Below are 19,471 nucleotides of genomic sequence, written 5' to 3'. Positions count from 1 at the left end.
GCTTAGAGAGTTCAAAGGTGGCGATTACCTCTTTATCATCATGACGCCGTCGAATAAATTCTTCTGTGGATTCCAAGTAATCAGCTGGTATAAAATGCCTTGGTGACTCTGAATCTTCAAAACAATAAAGCAGAATTAAAACAGGCAAAGATTTAGTGGGAAACCAGATTGGGAAAAGATTTCACCTTTCATCCATGATAAATATCAAGTTTTTACCATTGTCGTTTGGTGATCAGTATCCAAATTCTGAAGGAAAAAACCCAAACCCCCTCCCTCCTGCTTTTTGGATCTACCTGTGAACTAGTTTCATACACAGAAAACTAACAAGAGGCCAAAAGTGAGCAAAGAGAGGACCGTCTTAGAAAGGTGTCCCTATTAATAAGGCGTGCAGGGTCTTACAGGACACACACTGTACACTCACACACACACACACAGGGCCACCGAGAGAGGCTGCCTCTCAAAAAACCTCAGCGTAAGTCAGGATTGGTGTGAACTGCAAGGGGTTCAGGAGTTCAAATCAACAGATTTCTCAGATGAGCTAAACGGCCAATTTTTCTTTCGAAACAGAGTTTGGTGGTTAGTCTAAATGACATGGGGAATCTGTTTTTAAAGAAGAGCAGCCACTACGAGCCATGATTAATTGCCAAGCAAAACAAACAGAAAACAAAGGACGGACCAGAAAATGAGCACCAAGGGCACGGGGAGGAGGGAACACAGCAAGCAGAATGGAGGGACGGGTGAGGCGAGACCGGCCAGACACACAGAAGGCCACCTCCGAGGGGCGCCCCCAGTTCCGCGCGGGGGTTGTTGTTCTTGTCCAGGCCCTGGTCTGAGTATGGCACAGAGTTCCCGTTACTAAAGGCCCGTGGGCAGAGCTCCGGGGTCGCGGGTCTCTCCTGAGGGGGCTCTGAGATCCGGCTCAGCCGGGCCATGGTGAACCGGGAGGACAGGCGTTTGGGCACCGAGGGCGTCCCCTCGGAGGGAGGTTCGTCCCGATGAGGCTGACTGGGGGGCTCTGGCTTCTGGCCCGATAAGTCCCCGGGGCTAGGCTGTCTGAGAGGGTGCTGGAGGGGCTTTTTCAAGCGAAAGGGGAGGGGGCTCATTAGGTAGATGTTCCTGAGGAGCGTGCCCTTGTCCCCCCGGGGATCCGGGCGCCAGTCGGGCCGCCGGGAGGCCTGCTGCTGCTCGTGCCTGCGGATGGTGGTGAAGCGGGTGTAGGAGGCCGGGCAGGTGCCCTTGCACTTGTTGAGGCGGTGTTTGGGGAAGTCCCCGTGAACGCTGCCGCTGCTGCCCTCTCGGCTGTCGCTGGACACGTTGGAGCAGCGGTCCAGCTCATCTGAGCAGGCGGAGAGGGGCTCAGAAGGCACAAGGCCCCGGAAGCCCAAGGCGGAGTCCGCCATCCGGCTACACGTCGGGGAGGCATAGATGATGCTCCCGGAACTCAGCCCATCTACCTCCCGGGGCCGGAGCTTGGTTGACTCCAGGAGGGACTCGGCCGAGCGGGCGGACATGAGGCCGCTCCGGGCCAGCACGGGTGTAGGGGACTTGCTTAGCCTGCCGGACAGATCCAGGGACGGCATGGACCGGGATCGCTGAATCAGCTGCTCGAAAGCCGTGATGCGGGAGGAGACAGTGTGCTTGGGAATGTGCTCCGAGCCCTCCTGGCTGGGGCCCAGCTCGCCCCGGGCCAACGCCAGGCCGCTCCTCTCGAAGTGGGAGGCCAGATCCCGCACGCTGGAGGAGCCGGACCCCAGGAAGAGTCCGGCCCGGTTGATGTGGTGCATGTCGCGGTAGAGCATGGTAAACTGCGGGCCGGCCTTCCTCGAGAGTGGACAGGGCCTCCTGGCAGCGGCGCCGAACTCCTGCAGGCTCAGCGTGCTGCTCGAGCGGCTGTCGTAGTCCCGCCGCGAGCGCATGAGCAGATTTTCCACGCTGCCCCCCACTGGCAGTGGGAGGCCTCTTCTGGAGTCGTTCAGAGAACCCGAGACACAAAGATTTTCGCAGCTCTGAGCCTTTTCTGACGGCAGAAGGATGCTCTTCCGATCCTGCAAGAGAGCGCTGGGAGCAGAGAGCCTGGGTTTGAATTTGGAGGGTAGGATTTCCGAAATGCAGGCTTTCGCGGCGGACAGGGGCTTCTTGTGCTTACACCCAGGGCCTAACGCACTGCTACTGTGAACTACTCGGCTATGAGCTGAAGATGAAGAAATCATGTGAGCATTCCCACCTTTACGATCCACTGGAAGCATGCAGAATAAAATAAACAGACCCATTAGGTTAAAGCTGAAAGCTGCTACCAAAAAAAAAAGAAAGGGGGAGAGGGAACATGCTTATTTGTCAGAGGGTTTTGGTGGTGGTGGTTTTTTTTTTTTTTTGGTTTCTTTTAATTTCCAGTCGATGTCCGGAAGCAAAATAATCTGTGCTGCAAAGCAGGTGCAAAGATGCAACAAAAAATGGCCACCCTGTTAGAATTAGGAAAAGCTCAGCTAATTTCTAAGAAAAGGGAACCAGAACAAAAAAGAGAGAGAGAGAGATGCTTCAGGGAGAGCAAGGTGGGGATTCAAAGGAAGGGAACTATTAATACCAGAAAGAAAAATGGCCGGTGAGAAACTCAGGAAGGGGGCCGGGAGGGCTCAGTGGCCTGGAAATGGATCTGAACAAGTCAACACTGATCCCAGTAGCTGGAGGTTTACTCTCACTGCCATCACCCTAGGAATAGGTACAGATGGCCAAGAGACACCCCGATAACACTGCAGATGGGCCAGAGTTTTGCAGGCTACACCTCGTTACCTTTAGTGGAGGCCGAGCTGGATGGCCGCTTGAGCCCACTCAGGCCCTGGAGGGGGATGTCTCCTCCTTCCAGGACACTTTTATAAATCTGCCTCTCATTCTCCAAGCTGGTGAGATCCCCGGGAGCCCCATCGGATTCCCTCTTCACCGCATGGAAGTTGGAAGAATATACACTGAGAACAATGAAATTTTTAAAAAGAGAAGAAGAAGAAAAAAAAACCAGCAGTTAGTATTTTTAACAGTTTTCTAAAAAGCACACTACTAGCTGAGGATAAGGAAACATAGCTCCTGGAATCCTCACCAAGCACAGTCCTTCCTAAAGGGCATTCTTATTTAGCCACAGAGCTTGACAGACAAAGCAGGCCCTCAGGGGCCCCAGAATGTTCAGGAATTGTGTCCCCAACAGCAAGGTGCTCTGAGATGACTGCATTTGTGCTTTAAAAGAATAACTGAGAAACACTGCCTGGGCACAGAGCGGGGTCAGACAGGAAGGGGTTCTGGGGCCCAATGACTGCACACAAGACGAGACAGCCAAGGACATAAGTGGCGCTTCTAACATGCCGCCAGCCAGAGTGGGCCATTTCAAGTCCAGCACCTGCATAACCTTTCTAGGTTGTTCCTCACAAGTGCTTTGACCAACGGAGCATTAAATTGAACAACAAAAGGTAGTTGCCCAGCTGTCTTGGGTCTCCAGGAAAATCACCAAGTGCAACCGGAAACTGGCATTCTTTGTGCACTTATTCCATCCATTGCTTTCAAAATCTGTATCAACACCTTAGGACATGCATTATGGAGTATCAACTATCACTTGTTTATATTGCTCGTTTATATTTATCTTGTTCAAAGTCTAGGTGTTTTTGCAAGTTACCACAAATCCTTTATGGAATGAGGTGGGGCACAGAAAAAATTAAGAGCACTTACTCACTGAACCCTCCCCTCCCCCTAATTCCAGTTTTCTATGCCTTCACCCACAGACACACTGACATGTGGGCATACTCACACATGTGTGCACACACACTCAGATCAGGGGTGACCCCCTTTCTCCCACAAAAGCACTCAGGCTCTCCCTAGGCTGCTTTTCTGTCCTACCGAATTCCATTTACCAGTATCAATATGGATTTTTCAGCTGAAAGATATAAACAGCTTGATAACATTGATTCATTCCAATATTTTATTTATTATCAGCCATAACCAGCTGCCTGACCTCACACCCCCTCTACCTCACCAGTTATCAGGACCCACCCCCTACCCACAGCCACCTCACCTTTGGCCGTTATCCAGCCGTTATCACCATTTTTTCCTGCTTCCATCAGAACAACAAACCAGTACTCAGGAAACCTCTCAGAATGGATCTGCTCTAACCAATTGTTTTCCTTCTGATACCAAAGCCAACATGCTTTTTCCAGATGTGTACACTTTGCTACTGAGGGGCTCGTTGTTTAAAAACAATATCTAAAAGCTCTTGAACAGTGTTTTAAAATATATCATCTCTATTAGATCTCCTAACGTTGGAAGGGCATATCATCTGACCCACTTTCTCCAAGGGAAAACCGAGGACCAGAGGGATAAATATATTTGTGGACGGTCACAGAGTTGTTGGATCTTGTTGTGTTCCAACAGATCAGAGAGGATGGGGAAACCAGTCAGACTGATCAAGAAAGGGCCAGTCAGGACTAGCACCCACAGATTACTCAACAAAAAAGTCAAATTCAGAAGCTCAGAGGAATCTTCTGGTATCCAGTGGTTAAGACTTGGCGACTTCACTGCTGAGGCCTGGGGTTCCATCCTTGGTCAGGGAACTAAGATCTTTCATGGTATATGATAAGACCAAAAAAAAGAAGCTTAGCCCTCGGTAGTCTGAGTTGAGCCACTTTTGGTTCGGAAAGAACAAGCCAGGAGGAGACAGCATGAGGAACTCACCCCCTGGCTAAGATGCAGAGCTGACTGCTGAGCTTCAAGAGGGATTCAACAAAAACACTCACTCGAAGGATAAAGTGAGAGGACAGAGCAATCATCTCAGGGCCAACTGTTTACAAACGTGCCACCAGGCGTGCTCTGGAGGAGGCAGGTTGGGTCCTGGCAGGCTGCGAGTCCAGCCTGGCTCCCATGAGGAAAGTGATCAGCTGAGGCAAGCCTGCTGTCTTTAAAAACTTGGAAACAATCTGTTTCTCTCAGCCTCAGTTTCTTTCATCTGCAAAACTAGTAGGTGTAATGAGACTGTCCACAAAATCCACCTTCAGATCCGTTATCTATACAGACATTTCTTTTGAGCTCCGGACACAGACATTCAGCTATCTTCTACACATCCCCTACCGTATGATCCTCAGACATCTTGAACCCAGTCTGTTCCAAACCAAACCTAGCTCTGTCCCTCCGTCTTCCTTCACCCAAGCCAGAAAGCTAGTAGAATCATCCTCCTTTTCCCTCCCCAGACCTAAGTAATCCCAAGCCCTGCTTATTCCCTGTCCTAGACACAGTCACATGAATCCTGCTCTCTTTCCCCCTGGGACTGCCCACGACTGCTCCACTACACCTCTGCAGGAAGTACACTGCCACTGCCCAAGTCTCCAGTCCTCACTTCCTCCAGTCATCTCTGCAAATCACTGCCAATGATATTTCTAGAGAAGATCTCCATTTGTCATTCCACTGCTCATTTTACTCACTCTACAAATATTTACTGAGCCCCTACTAAAAGTCAATCATTCTCCTAGCTCGAAAGTAAACAGAGGACAAAACAAAGATTTCCTGCCTCATGGAGTCAGTGTTCAAAACCATTTAGTGTTTTCAGGGGAAAAAAGAAAAAAAAATAAATAACTGTCTCTAGACTTTGGGGAATCTAGACTATCTTAGGGGCCTCCCTTTTAGCTCAGCTAGTAAAAAATCTGCTTGCAGTGCAGGAGACCTGGACTTGATCCCTGGGTTGGTAAGATCTCCTGGAGAAGGGAAAGACTACCCACTCCAAGATTCTGGCCTGGAGAATTACATGGACTATACAGTCAATGGGATCACAAAGAGTCAGACTCAACTTTCAGACAATCTTAGCGTACTGCATGAAAAAAAATTTTTTGTATTTATAATATAATGCTACTGTCATTCACTTTTTTACAATATTTTTAAAACTTTTATCTATTTGGCTGTGCTGGGCCTTAGTTGCTGCATGTAGGATCTTAGTTGCCACAGGTGAACTCAGTTGTGCGTGTGGGATCCAGTTCCCTGACCAGGGATCGATGCCAGGTCTCCTGCACCAGGAGCATCAAGTTTCAGCCACTGAACCACCAGGGAAGTCCCTCACGTTTTATTTGCTGCTGCAGGATAAAACCTTTCTTTGATTTCCCCCTCAAACACTTCCTTGGTTCCATCTCTGAATTTACCACACTGCATTCTGATTGTCATGTACGATCATGTAATTTTCCAATGACACTTTTCCTTGAGGCCAGGCAGTTTATCTTACGAATCTTTGCATGTCGGGTGTCTAGCACCGTTGTTCAATAAATACACATTGGTGGAATAAATGATTCAATGGAGTTAAATGCCAACATGCACACAGATTTATGACATTCTTAACGCCCAGGGGAGTTTCTAATCACTCATGTAAATCTACCCTAATGATTTGTGTTTTGATCTAAAATCAGATTAAGGGGGAAAAGTGATTTCTTTAGTAGACCATCACTATTGAGGAAACAGCAGCTTGTTCTTGAGTGCCACCTACTGGCCAAATAAAATAAAGCTCTTCGGCTAGACCAAAAAAACATATTCGTGCCAAAATGCTAAGTCATGATGAAAATAATGACTGCTGCTGCTGCTAAGTCGCTTCAGTCGTGCCCGACTCTGTGCGACCCCATAGACGGCAGCCCACCAGGCTCCCCCGTCCCTGGGATTCTCCAGGCAAGAATACTGGAGTGGGTTGCCATTTCCTTCTCCAATGCATGAAAGTGAAAAGTGAAAGTGAAGTTGCTCAGTCGTGTCTGAGTCTTAGCGACCCCATGGACTGCAGCCCACCAAGCTCCTCCATCCATGGGATTTTCCAGGCAAGAGTGCTGGAGCGGGGTGCCATTGCCTTCTCCAAAATAATGAGTAGTCTACACTGTTGACTTACAGATCTGACAACTCCAGAGAAATAAAATTCAAAATGGGATATACACTATGGTCACAAGTATGAAAGATACTTTTTGAGATGAAAGACTGACAGCTGTATTAGGACATTGGGACCATGGGTGAATTTCCTTCTCTCTTTTCCCAGGGTCTTCTCACATTGTGATAAGGAATCATGCTGATAAAATTCTAAACTGCAGTCTGCTCAAGATGTGAAAGTGGATTTAAGACAACACCATCACTTCTTACAGACTGACCACAGAATTTTTGATTCTGGGCCATTCGGTGACTTGTCTTTCTCTGGTGCTTAGGTTAAGTCAAGTCTTGACATTTCTTTCACATGTGATTCGCATTCACAAGCTGCCTGCCTCAGTGCTAAGCAAGCTGGATTCTAATTAACTGAGATTTATAGGTGCATTCATTTATTCAGCAAACGCTTACTGTACATTTTCCTACATGTCAGGCCCTGCGCTCAGGCTGATTCACCCCCAACTGCAAACACCGAAAAACCTTACTCATTTGAACAAACTGGGAGAGAATCAAGCCTGAATTACTGAAAAGTCCCCACAAGGAAGAACAGCAGGAGGGAAAAGCTCATCTATTTCTGTCAAGATGAGAACTGGGCTATGACTGAAAAACAGAGGTCTCCAGAGACCCATTTCCATGATACAGACAGAAAGTGAAAGTGGCTCAGTCATGTCCAACTCTTTGCAACCCCATGTAGGCCATGGAATTCACTAGGCCAGAATACTGGGGTGGGTAGCCTTTGCCCTTTCCAGGGGATCTTCCCAACCCAGGGATGGAACCCAGGTCTCCTGTATTGCAGGCAGATTCTTTGCAGCTTAGCCACCAGGGAAGCACAAGAACAGAGTACTTGATAAAGTAACACATCAAATAGCTTCATGTACACAAGTACTGAGAGTGTCTGACAGCAACTTGCTCTTTTAAAAAGCCTGCATGGAGGGGATTCCCTGGTAGCTCAGCGGTAAAGAATCCACCCACCAATGCAGGAGACACAGGTTCAATCCCTGGTCCAAGAGGATCCCACATGCTGAGGTGTGCCACAACTATCGAGCCTATGCTCTACAGCCTAGGAACTACAGCCGCTAGCCATGTGCCTAGAGCCTGGCCTCTGCAACAAGAGAGTGTACCGCAGCGAGAAGCCTGCAAGCCAGAGCTGGAGAGCAGCCCCTGCTGGCCTCTGCAACAAGAGAGTGTACCGCAGTGAGAAGCCTGCAAGCCACAGCTGGAGAGCAGTGGCGCGAGAGGACGCAATGAGAGGCAGCCACGCTGCTGGCCGCAACTGGAGAAAAGTCTGTGTAGTAACAGACCCAGCACAGCCAATAAATAAATTTAAAAAATTATATATATTTTAAAAGTCTGCATGGAAACTTCCCTGGTGGTCCAGTGGTTAAGACTCTGTGCTTCCACTGCAGGGGATGTGGGTTTGATCCCTGGTTGGGGAACTAAGATCCCGCATGCCATAGGGCACAGCCAAAAAAACATTCCTTATGCCTCAATCCTGCTCACATACTATTACACAAATGGTTCCTTGTTTTTTCTTTCTTTTTTTAGTCACTCAAAACAGTAAACTCTAGCATGCCTTTCTTTGGTTAATTTAACACCCAATTTTGAATACTGGTGCAGATGAGTTTATAGATGGCACCAGTAGACCTCAGCAGTTCCCTGGCCTAGCATGTCATTGCTCCTACTCTGGCCGTGGCTCTGCCACGCACAGCTCTGGAAGCCAGGCACACACTACCTTCACGTGCCTGTCTCCTCACCGATAAAATGCAGAATAAACATAACAACTGATCCTAGAATGCTGAGGACTAAATGAGGTAAAGTATAATACAGTGCTAAGCACAAGACTTGGCACACAGTTAAGTGTGCAAACAACCATTCAAATTCTTTCATTCAAGACCTCTTCATTCAAGATCTGTGTTCTTAACACTGACAGCCTGTGGGAGCTGCCTTCTGAATACTTTTAACCTCTACAATCTATTTTATTCAGTTGCCACAGTTGCCTTTTTATTTATTTATTTATTTTGGCATGTTTTGCCCCCTGAAACTATTAGGGGGCTATATGTTATGCTTCTATCAGAATACCCGGCATAAAGCCTTAGATCCATTAGAGATTCACTCAGCCAGCCACCTGAAACACTCTCACCAACACACCCTAATCCCAGATGATTGGCTTTCAAATGAAACTACTCTTGCAAAATGTCTTCCCTGGCCAGATATGATAGACTGGATATGCCCAAGTGACTGTAATATTTGACCCCCAAATCCATAAACTCAGCATTCACACCAAGTCAGCCTTCTATCTGCACAGCTAAACTTTGCTCTGTGCAGAGTTACCCAACCCAAATGGAACAGGGAATAATAGTGGGCCTTTCCTCCCCGTCATATTTCAGAGTGAGATACGGATTATAATCTCATGGTGACGAGAAGCTGCTTCTACCAGAACAGTCCCCAAATCTACTTTTCGGGTATGGAGTCCTTACCCTCCTGGGGTTCAAAGTTTATTGTAGTCACAAAAATACAAGAGCACCAGTCAGGTATACAGGCACAGAAGGAAGCGCCAATAAAAGGTACCAACACGTTTGTAAGGGGGTGGGGCAACAATGAAACATTTCCAGCTGGGTTGACAGCTGCATAGCAAAGTGTGGAGACAAGAAACCTTGGAGAGGATGTAGGCTGGCTTGGGGGAGGGGAGGAGAGGCTGTAGTTACCCTACGTGGAAGCGCATGGGGTGTGCATTCACCCCTAGGCAGAATCCCAAGAATTGGTATAGGGGAATAAACCCGGATCTCTGCGAATGAGACAAGTTGGCTCCATCTTTCCTTGTGACAGGTGCAGCCTGAAGACTTCACCCCCTCATCCCATTCACCTTTGTACCAGATGCACCTCAGTCACACACCCTTCCCCCCCCCAGGAATCAGCTTCTCAATTCAGACATATACGCTTACAGCCAAAGGTAAAGAAGCCAACACAGGGAAAGGCTTATCAGAGGTAAGATGAATCATCACAACATTAATTTTGAAAAGGAAGAGAAAAAAAATAATTTTAAGACTATAATTGCTACTTATCACCAAACTGTACATCATTCGAAGCCACTAGACTGAAACAAACGAAACACAAGCCTTCCCCATTTTGGACATTTCATACATCAAGCCATGTAAACGATAACTTACTATCCAGGAGGCTCTGAAGAAATTTCTGGAGTCGGGCTGACTGCTGAGCTCTGTAAACATTAAACAAAAAAAAAATTACTTTGACTCAGTTTTCAAGCCAAGGGGAAAACAGAGAAGTCTCTTTCTTGTCCTAGTTTAGATGAAGCCCTCCGGGAGGCAGGGAGCCAAACTGAGCTGGAAAGGGCTCAGTGCAGGTGGACGGTGGTGTTCTTTCTCTGGGAGGAGGATTTCTGGGCTTTTGCCTCCCAGGGGCTGCACCCAAGGCTCTCTGCATGGGTCAGGAGATGCCCACTCCTCATGTGTATCTCCAGTCGCAGGCCCACTGGGTGGATGGCCCACCACTTCGCAACATGCATTAGTGATATGGACAGCACCTTGCACCAGCTTATCCCCAGCCCTCGGACCCCTTGCCAAGCCCACCAGGCTCCGTCATGCACCCAAATGCCACAACCAGAGAGTGTCACCCAACACTTCATCAGGTACATAACATACAAAAAGAAGAGCATTTTAAAAGACCATACTTCTAGATCATTCATTTACCCCTGGAAATGGGGAGCAATGCAGTTTCACAAAACCTCTTAATGCCTGTTTCACCAAGTAGGAGAGCGTGTTATCAAATGACAGGCCACTATGCAAAAGGGAGCTTTTGCAGATAAAAAGCAGCATAATTACAGAGTTTAGGGTGTCTATCATCTTGGAGAAGGAAAGGCAAACGGTGTAATATATTTGCTTTTAAAAATAACATGGTAGCTGAATAAGTCAATGTACAGCTTCACTTTGAAAGATGCTCCAGTGTCTGCTAATGACCACTTCAAGGAGAACAAGCTTTCTGGAAGAGAAGAGGCACTTGGGGAAAGTAGAGAAAGAAAACAGCAGGAGGAGGAGAAGGAAGACGCTGGGAAAGGAGGCAGAGATGGTGGGACGGGAGGCAGCCTTCTCTGGGGGCTCACGCCGGCTGTCCTCCGGCCCTTACCCCCAGTGCTCCTGGGAAACCACTGCTCTCCCCTCCACGTCCAGCCCCGGTGCCCACACTGGCCTCTCCCACCCGTCCTCTCCTGGAGCCTCCCTCAGCACCCACCCATGTTGGATTTCCATCGTGGAAGAGCTTCAGCACAACCCCGCTGGGTCCTCTCAAAACACCCGCTTCCTGCCTTTCCCCCTCACAGGTTGTCAGCCAGCGCTATACCTCTGGGGGCTCCCCTGATTCTTTACCACATAACTCTAGCTCCCATCAGCTACTTTCCCAGCAACCTCTAAAGTGTTTAGAAGCCTGCTTTGTTATCAGATGCACTGACCCTCCCTCAAGAATCTATTCTGGGGGGACCCCTCAGTTAGCTCTCACATTCGCCCCACCTTTCACTTTTCCTTCTTGCTCTGTTTTGCTCTCCTCCTCTGTTCTGTGTCAGACAAGATCCGCACGGGGGGTTACTGGTCCCCCACCCTCTCCCTCCCTGCAATCCTTGCTCCGCTCCCAAGGCTTCAACCAGCACTTCTCTTCGGGTGACTCTGACTGACTTTCAGCACCCCTGCCTCTCACCCATTTCTAACTGTTGCCTGGATAGCCCCCATATGATCCAGTCAACACCTCAGAAATACCTGAAACTACCTCCTTCATCTTCCTTCTGCACTGACTTTCCCCCCATCTTTCTTATGTGACATACTGACATCCCCACCCCTCCTGCTTCCTTCCCCAAACCCTACATTTGTGTCTCCTATCCCTACCCTCAATTCTTTGTTCTGTACACCAGTTAGTTAAAACGTCTCACTGTGGGACTCCCTGGTGGTCCAGTGGTTCAGACTGTGCGGACTCTGTGCTTCCAATGCAGGGGGCAAGGGTTCAATCCCTGATCTGGGGACTAAGATTCCACATGCTGTGTGCCCCCATTAATAAAAAAAAAAAAGAGAGAGAAATAAAGGAAGTTTAAAAAAAAATTAAAATAAGGCATTGGCTAAATTATTTTTAAAAAGTTCTCACTGCAATTTCCTCTGTGAGTTCTCTCTCATATCCACCCTCCCCCTTGCTTCTCGCTGGTGCCAGTGGAGTAGAGGCTCTCGCCCCTGCATGGCCAGATCACTGTAGCAGTCTCCTTGTCCTCTCAATCTCCAACTGGAGGTTTTCCCTTCAATTCAGCCTCTTGAGAGTGAGGACACTAAGCTTCCTAAAACACTTCCTGAATTACATCATTGGCTGGAAGGCAAAATCAATCATCCTCTTAACCATATTTTCTGAGCCTCTATAACCCAGGGTCAACCCTCTTTTCCCAAACCTGCCTCCCACTATTATCACCCAAAATGTTCTATTATAGCTGAATTCATCTACTTTATTCCTGAATCTATATTAAATGTTTATTTTGCGTCTTCTACCATGCCTCCAATGGATGGCCCCCACTTTCACCAGGTACCTAAATTCCATCCATTCCTTAAGATCGGGCCCAACTCCTGAGAAGTCTCCCTTGATTTTCTGGAAGATTTCCCCCTCTCCTGAGCCTTTAGAGCCCACAGTGGTCATTCAGCTCTTACCAGGTACTGCTAAGTACTACTGGAGCTCTTTTATTTATGAGTATGGCTAGCTGCCATGTTCTTGAAGGCAATGCGTCCACTCTTGTGCTGACTTAGAACCTCTCTCTCTCAGCACATTTCACATGCCTTAGCTAAGGGCCGTGGGTAACACATAACTGAATCAGTGTCAAGATGACCCATCCATGCAACCTCTTCAGGCCCACCTAGCCACAGGCAGAGCTGTGGGTACCAGACGCCATCTCTACCCAAGGGAGGCTGCCATGAGCTCAGTAACCTTTGGCTGCTGTCCATCCTGGCACCGGTTGCAGAACCACTCTCCCTAGGCTACTTTGACTGGCTGGGGCTCCCGTCCTGCCTCTTGACTCGCTTCAGGACTTACCTACAGCCACAATTCTTCAGAACCAGCTCAGACCTCCATTCCCACAAGAGCGACAGCTGCTGCCAGTCTTTGCCCCGGGTGGAGACTCAGCCCCCTACTGTGCCGCGCCCCCAGCTCGGTCAGCTATCCGCCCAGTTGCGAGCACTGTTGCTCATCTTCTGCGTTCCCCTGGGCCTAACCCCTGGTCCCTGCAGGCTAACTCTTCCTCTGGGGACTCTGGACTCCCCAAAGCTAACTCCTCTGCATTTGCTCACAGTCCCTCCCCCCTCTTATCCTGGTCCCCTTGGCTGTAGACATAATCACCGGTTTCAGTCTCTGGCTCTGCGTGACTTCACACCCAAGTAACCTATACTGGTGGCCTGACCCTCCTTGTCTCAGTTCTGTTTAAGAATAACGTGGTCCACAAGCATTTTCCATGTCTCTTGCCATAGTCTGTGGATATCCTAGCTTCTTCAGCAGTGTTCGCATTCCTTTTTTATTTTCTGTAAAGATACCCTTTCCTGGTAAGAGTCTCCTTTGTTTTGTCAGGCAGCCATGGGGAGCCGTTCTCCAAACATTTGGTATTTTTCTTTCCCTTGGGAGCCCATTTATCTTGGACTCTCTTTTCTCTCTGACACATCCTTTAATAAACCACACTGGGACATAGCTCCCTGTAAAAATATCAATGCAAGCTGAGTTTCAAATGCATGTGGCCAGGCTATCTGGCCTCCGGAGTACATTTTTTCATTAAGAACTTTCGGACCTCGCAAATTACAAATACTACTACTCTGATGGTGCCGTCCGCATAAGAGGCACTCGATTCACAGCGGCTCTGTTTTTCAAAATGATATCTGAGGTTTCTTTCTCCCAGGGCTGCAAAAAAATATACGGAAGTTGCCCACAAAAGGCTCCCTGAAAATTCAGAGAAGGTATACACCCAAGAAGGCAGAGGGGAGCTGTAAGGGTGACCCCTTGAAAGCAAAGAAAGAGGAATGTAAGAGCAGGGGAGCAGTTAAATCACCAGCCAGGCTGCATATATATATATATATATATATCTGAAAAATCCCCTGTAAGGAAAATGCCAAGCTCAAAAAAAAAAAAAAAAAAATCCAAGCAAAAATTAAGTTGGGGGTAAGGGGGATCTAAACCAGGACTCAGAGAGCCATGCAGCTTAAAAATAACCAGCATAACCATTTATCACCCCGACTACATCAAAAACCACAGAACAAAGAAGAGAGCAAAGGGAACCGAGGGCATGAGAAAAACTCAGAAATACCTGTGACAGGTTTGTACTGGGTGCTTTATTAAGCGTCTCCATTTTTTCTAAATCTGCCTCTAATTCTGTTTGGCAGAGGTTGAGATCAGTTTCTAGATTAGTCTGGTTCAAGAAAGAAAAGATGGGAAAGAGCGTTTTAGTTAGGAGGAAAGGCAGACAGCATGGAAGATTACATTAGAAAAATGAGTTTGTTTAGTGTCATACATTAATAAGGCAAAGATGGGCACAACTGAAACACAAGAGCTTACTAGAAAGGAGTTAAAGGCAGGAAAACCGAGAATGCAGCATTAGGCAGCGAGAATGTAAATCCTGTGGCAATCAGAGCTCCAAACGCTACTCTACTTGCTAAAGAGAGGAACTACATATTCCACAAAAACCTACCTTTGAGGAAACACCTATTTTTCTCTCTTTTCAGAGTATGGTGACTATGAGACATACTATATGTCAGTAGAATAAGTAATTGCTTTTAAAACCTCTACATATTAGTATAAGTCTTAGAGACTTTGTTAAACTGTTTTATCCCAAGCCAAAAACAAAAAGTTATAATCAAGTTAAAAAAAAAAACAAAAACGGGGTGGGGGGGGAAGGAGGGGATTTATTAAAAGAAGAACACCCCACAACACACTCACACTAGTCAGGCCAGAGCATACACACAGCCCGCAGGAGGAGCACAGCGGAATTACCTTTCTATCCTCTCTAGGAAGGATAGAGCAGTCTCCAGGAGTATAATCCCATATCTTTTTGGGAGGCTGACGGGAAGCAGAGGAGGAAATGAAGAAATGAGCATAAAGACATAAAGACAAACATGGAGACCGGCTCAAACAAAGAGGGGCAACATTAGGAGAACTGTCTCAACACAGAAAAGTGTAAAAACAGAAGGAGCAGGCACTCTGCCTCCTGAGGCTGCCTGGGGACCCCACGGAGCTCTTGGGAGCCGGAAACGTGAAGTGGGAGGTTTGTTTCTACATCTAGGTCTCAGGGAAATCACTGTTGGATACGAAATAATGAAAACTTTTAAAAGAACAAAGAAAAAGCATTAACACCAATTTGAATGAAAACAGAAACATTTCAATTCCACATTGTTCTTTGGCAACTAAGACTGACACTGTGAGCCTACACTTTGGAGGTAGTCTTTCCCGCTGTAAACTTTATCATGTCTTCACAAATGTGTGAATTTGGAGATCTAACCAAGGGTCGGTAAATGGTGCTAAATGTGCTTTCTGTGATTTGTGGCAAGGAAATCCACGCATAAAACGGATGTTAAATGTTGTGCTGTATAACTAGACAATTTCATTAGATAATTTTTTAAATCTCTTACAGTTTAACAAGACTTGATAACATTGCTGACGGTAGAATCAGACCTTCCATCTCTCTTAGAAGAAAGAATTTATACTTTGAATTTAAACAGTGAACTGTAAGGTTATTTTCTTTTTCTCCTTTCACTCTCCTTAGAATGAGCTGTATTCCCAAAGTAACAATCTGCCAGGAGAATTGTTTTAAGGGGGATCCAGTGTGGACACTTAGCTGCTTAGTCATGTTCCACTCTTTGCAACTCCACGGACTGAAGCCCACCAGGCTCCTCTGTCCAGCAGAATTCTCCAGGCAAGAATACTGGAGTGGGTAGCCAAGCACTCCTCCAGGGGATCTTCCCAACCCAGGGACTGAACCCAGGTCTCCTGCATTGCAGGTGGATTCTTTACCATCTGAGCCACCAGGGAAGCCCAAGAATATTAGAGTGGGTAGCCTATCCCTTCTTCAGGGAACCTTCCTGACCCAGGAATCGAACCGGGGTCTCCTGCATTGCAGGTGGATTCTTTACCAGCTGAGCTACCAGGGAAGCCCCAAGAGGGATCCAGAGGAGAGGACATCTGGAAGTTACAAGGTACTTCTAAATCTGCAATCTCTTTCCCACTCTGTACACCTTTTTGTTCTGCCTGTTTAGACTTGAAATTTCTTACACAATGACCTCTGAGGACATGAGTTCATTAGTAACTCCTATCATTCTGCACAAATTTCATCATAAACAACTCTGTGGCAGCATTCAAATTAGTTTTAAATTTCACCTTGAGCTTACTTACAGAAATCACATCAATTTTGTCGAAATTTTAGGGGCGAGGGAGGAAGAAGAAAAGGCTGACACCCAGGCCCTTTGTAATGAATTTATAGATGAAAAGTAACCTGATTCCAAGGCGCTTTCACCACTAACATCAGCAGGTCAGTAACGTGATCTCGGTATGCTTATATTCTGCAATTTATAGAGTAAGTGCCACTGACAATTATCACTCATCTTTAAGCACTTAATACACTTGAATCTTATTGGGGATGGAGACTTTTTCAAGTCACTGATGGTAGCCCTACTCATTTACTTCCTGCAAAATATTAAACAGTGCTTACAAATAAAATTAGTTTTAAATCATCTTCCCTGAATGGTCCCTGAAGTCTAAATCAGCTGATACTCTACAATTTGTTAGACCTAAAAGGTATTATAGTCAGGGTTTACTGAAGCTTCAGCTCACTAAATCAGGGTGGCTTTAAGTGAAGGGGCTGAGGAAAAAAGGAGTGCAGGGTAAACATCTACAGTTCTGGCTGGCTGGGACTGCAGGGTAGGGACACTGCTGGGAAGTGTGTCCTAGGTTCACGTGGAATAAAAAGGAGAAACGATGATCCACACGATTTGACTGGAGTTTTAATTTCATTCTGCTCCCAAATGACTGAAAAACCCTCCAAAACAACTTCCATGGTTTATACCCCTCTTATTTCTATCTCTTAATGGCTCAGAGTTGGTTGGGATAGGAGAAGTGAAGAGAAGAAAACAAATTCTCCCCATCACACCTTCCTCCCAAGCCCTGGGAGTACTATCCAGTCATCAATTTGGTTCAACCAGGTAACAAGCTCACCCTTATGCCTCACATCATAAGGACCTGTTCATCTCAATGATATTCCTCAGGATATGGGCACTGACTAAGCTATTCCGGCAAGTCTTCAAAAGTATCATCTTTTATGACTTTAAAAGACTTACACAAGAAGTAGTAGTCCCATTTAAGAAATCTAAGGTCTATGTAAGGAATATTCTGGCTTCAGAGAAAATGGCATTTTGGAGAAAAGTATCTCTAAGTCTTTAAATAATTAAAAGTCAGTTGGGACAACAGGGTAGGAACACAAATTACAGGAAGGTCCCAGTACACAGATGGACTGTTTTCTCAACATTTGTCTGGATTGGCTGTGTGGTGTTCAGACTACCATTTCCCATAGAGACAATTAATTCACTGAGCTATTCACAGAGCCTATCTAGGCACACTGTGACTGAAATGCTGTCAATTACTAACAGAAAGAGTATTAATTACAATGACAGATTCCAGCTTCATAACTTTCCCTAAAAGTTAATATTTCAGTAAAACTAGTTATCTGGCAAATGAGGAGATGGCTAGAAATTATAGATTCTCAACAGGGTTAAAAAAATCAATGGTACAGGCTCCTTATTATCAACAATTTAATGCTATGACTTTCTCTTAATATTTGGCATTTTTTACTTTGTAATATAAATTAGTCTTGGTTTCCGCTGCTACTAGGTGTTGTACATGTGTGATGATTCCTCTTCTTTGACTTAAAATATACTGTTTAATTATAGCCTCACCAAAGACTTAAAATTCTAGTTTCCCTCAGGGAAAAAAATACCTATAACTGGAGTTTATGAAAAATTGTTAGTTATAGCTAATTCTGGATAATAAATTGGATTTTTGGAAAAAAAAAATAAAGCTAATATCACTTTATTTGTCTGATGAAAGTATGGCATTATTATTGCATGTACTAATCATCGCCTTTTGGGGTGGGGGGAACACATTCCCAAAGGTTTTTTCTATTGTGAGACAACTGAGCAGGTTTTAAGAAAAAGATTAGGATATTGCTAAAGTTCTGCACGTGGAAAAAACTGTGAGAGGTCGACTTCACTGGTGTGTTAATGGCGGACAGCAGAGAAAAAAGGGAGAGCGGAGAAGTGAGGTGTGCACCAAAGTTTTGGGGAGGGGAGGAGACTGGGCACGCTTTGGGTTGGATGCGTCCCTCGCTTCTGACCACTAGGTGGCACTGTTCATCCAAGGCTGCCTGGCTGATAGTAGGTGACAAAGACAAAGTACGACTGCCTGTTCCTACAAATGGAGTGTTTACAAGTCAGGTGCTCCTCACTCTGAAAATGCCTGAACATTCCAACAAAGCTCATCATGGCTAAATCAAATGAGCAACTTCAGAGCACCAGCTAAATTCCTCTGTCTTCATCTTCATGAAAAGTATACTATGAAATTTAACATTTTCTTGAACTATAAAGTTATTGCTATCTACTAAAAAAAAAAAAACCACAACTATTATTCTAAACCATGTGATTCAAATGCCAGATTCAATGCTTAAAGCCTCATACAAACATCTAATAAAATGTTTTATTTTTATACACTTAATCTCTCTACCTGTAAATTCTTTCTGCAGCTGTAAAAATTGAGACTTTACAGTAACTGAAATTTTAAAGTCAGTTTCCAGTCATGTCCAGTGGAAAAATGAGCTCAGTTCTCCCTTCTGTTTGATACTCCTTTGGGTGCAAGGCCAAGAAAATCCTCCTTGAAGTGCCAAAAATCAATTTGTACCAAAGCCAACTCAGATCCATCACAGGGAATTTGTAGGCTATTGGGCTGAATACTAAGTTTGCTAGAATTCCTAACTCGCATGTATAATTTTGGGAAATAGTATCCCTACCTCATAGAGATCATTTCTTAAAAGTTGCCTGTATCAGGGGAGCATTCTCAGACCACCTGTGCACAGAAAGGCCCTTTTCCTTTTGCTTTGTCCCTTCTGTTACATGTGTGTTTCTAAAATTTCTATTTAAAACAGGGACACTGCTGGCCTTTCTCAGTGTATACGCTTTTTCCTGCTTGTCTTCAGCACACTGTGAAGCCTTTGTTCAAGGGACTGAACCGAAGCCTGAAATAATGCAGCCTACAAGGTGTGTGACATTTGTTGCTAGTGGTGAGAGGTCCTAAGACAAGCAATGATTTAGCCGTATCTCCCTGAAATCTTCTAGCAAGAAACACTTCCCAGAGCTCACTGTCCCTTCTTGGTGAAGTAAAGCAGTGGAAAGCTCACAGGTTGTAATGAGAACAGCCAATCCCACCACTGACAGCCAACAAAACTCTTTCCCACTTCCTGAACTCTTTACAAATAGATCTGGTTCTCTGGCAGCAACAATGCATCAACAGC

The 19,471-nt window shown here is 46.0% G+C and overlaps 2 protein-coding genes across 7 annotated transcripts in view; both read right to left on the bottom strand.

Moving 5' to 3' along the window:
* The window catches only part of SORBS1 (sorbin and SH3 domain containing 1), a 203,717-nt gene that overhangs the window by 33,631 nt on the left and 150,615 nt on the right, over positions 1-19,471 (bottom strand). For 5 of the 6 annotated variants that reach the window (XM_013975107.2, XM_018041191.1, XM_013975103.2 and 2 more), the window contains 3 exons: positions 10,077-10,126; positions 2,788-2,960; positions 29-114 (listed from right to left, as the gene is read on the bottom strand). In XM_013975107.2, coding sequence (XP_013830561.2) covers positions 29-114; positions 2,788-2,960; positions 10,077-10,126 — 309 coding nt within the window. Of the gene's footprint in view, positions 1-28; positions 115-2,787; positions 2,961-10,076; positions 10,127-14,230; positions 14,333-14,913; positions 14,980-19,471 lie in introns of all 6 variants that reach the window. The other variant, XM_018041190.1, reaches the window with a different exon arrangement.
* LOC108634020 (sorbin and SH3 domain-containing protein 1-like) lies at positions 136-2,764 on the bottom strand. Its single transcript, XM_018041192.1, has one exon. The coding sequence runs from the start codon at positions 2,268-2,270 to the stop codon at positions 624-626; it is 1,647 nt and encodes a 548-aa protein (XP_017896681.1). The 5' UTR covers positions 2,271-2,764; the 3' UTR covers positions 136-623.

Source organism: Capra hircus, chromosome 26 (assembly GCF_001704415.2).
Source record: "Capra hircus breed San Clemente chromosome 26, ASM170441v1, whole genome shotgun sequence".
Classification (NCBI taxonomy): Eukaryota; Metazoa; Chordata; class Mammalia; order Artiodactyla; family Bovidae; genus Capra; species Capra hircus.
The sequence above is the reverse complement of the archived record's forward strand: the minus strand, read 5'-3'. Positions and strand labels throughout refer to the sequence as shown.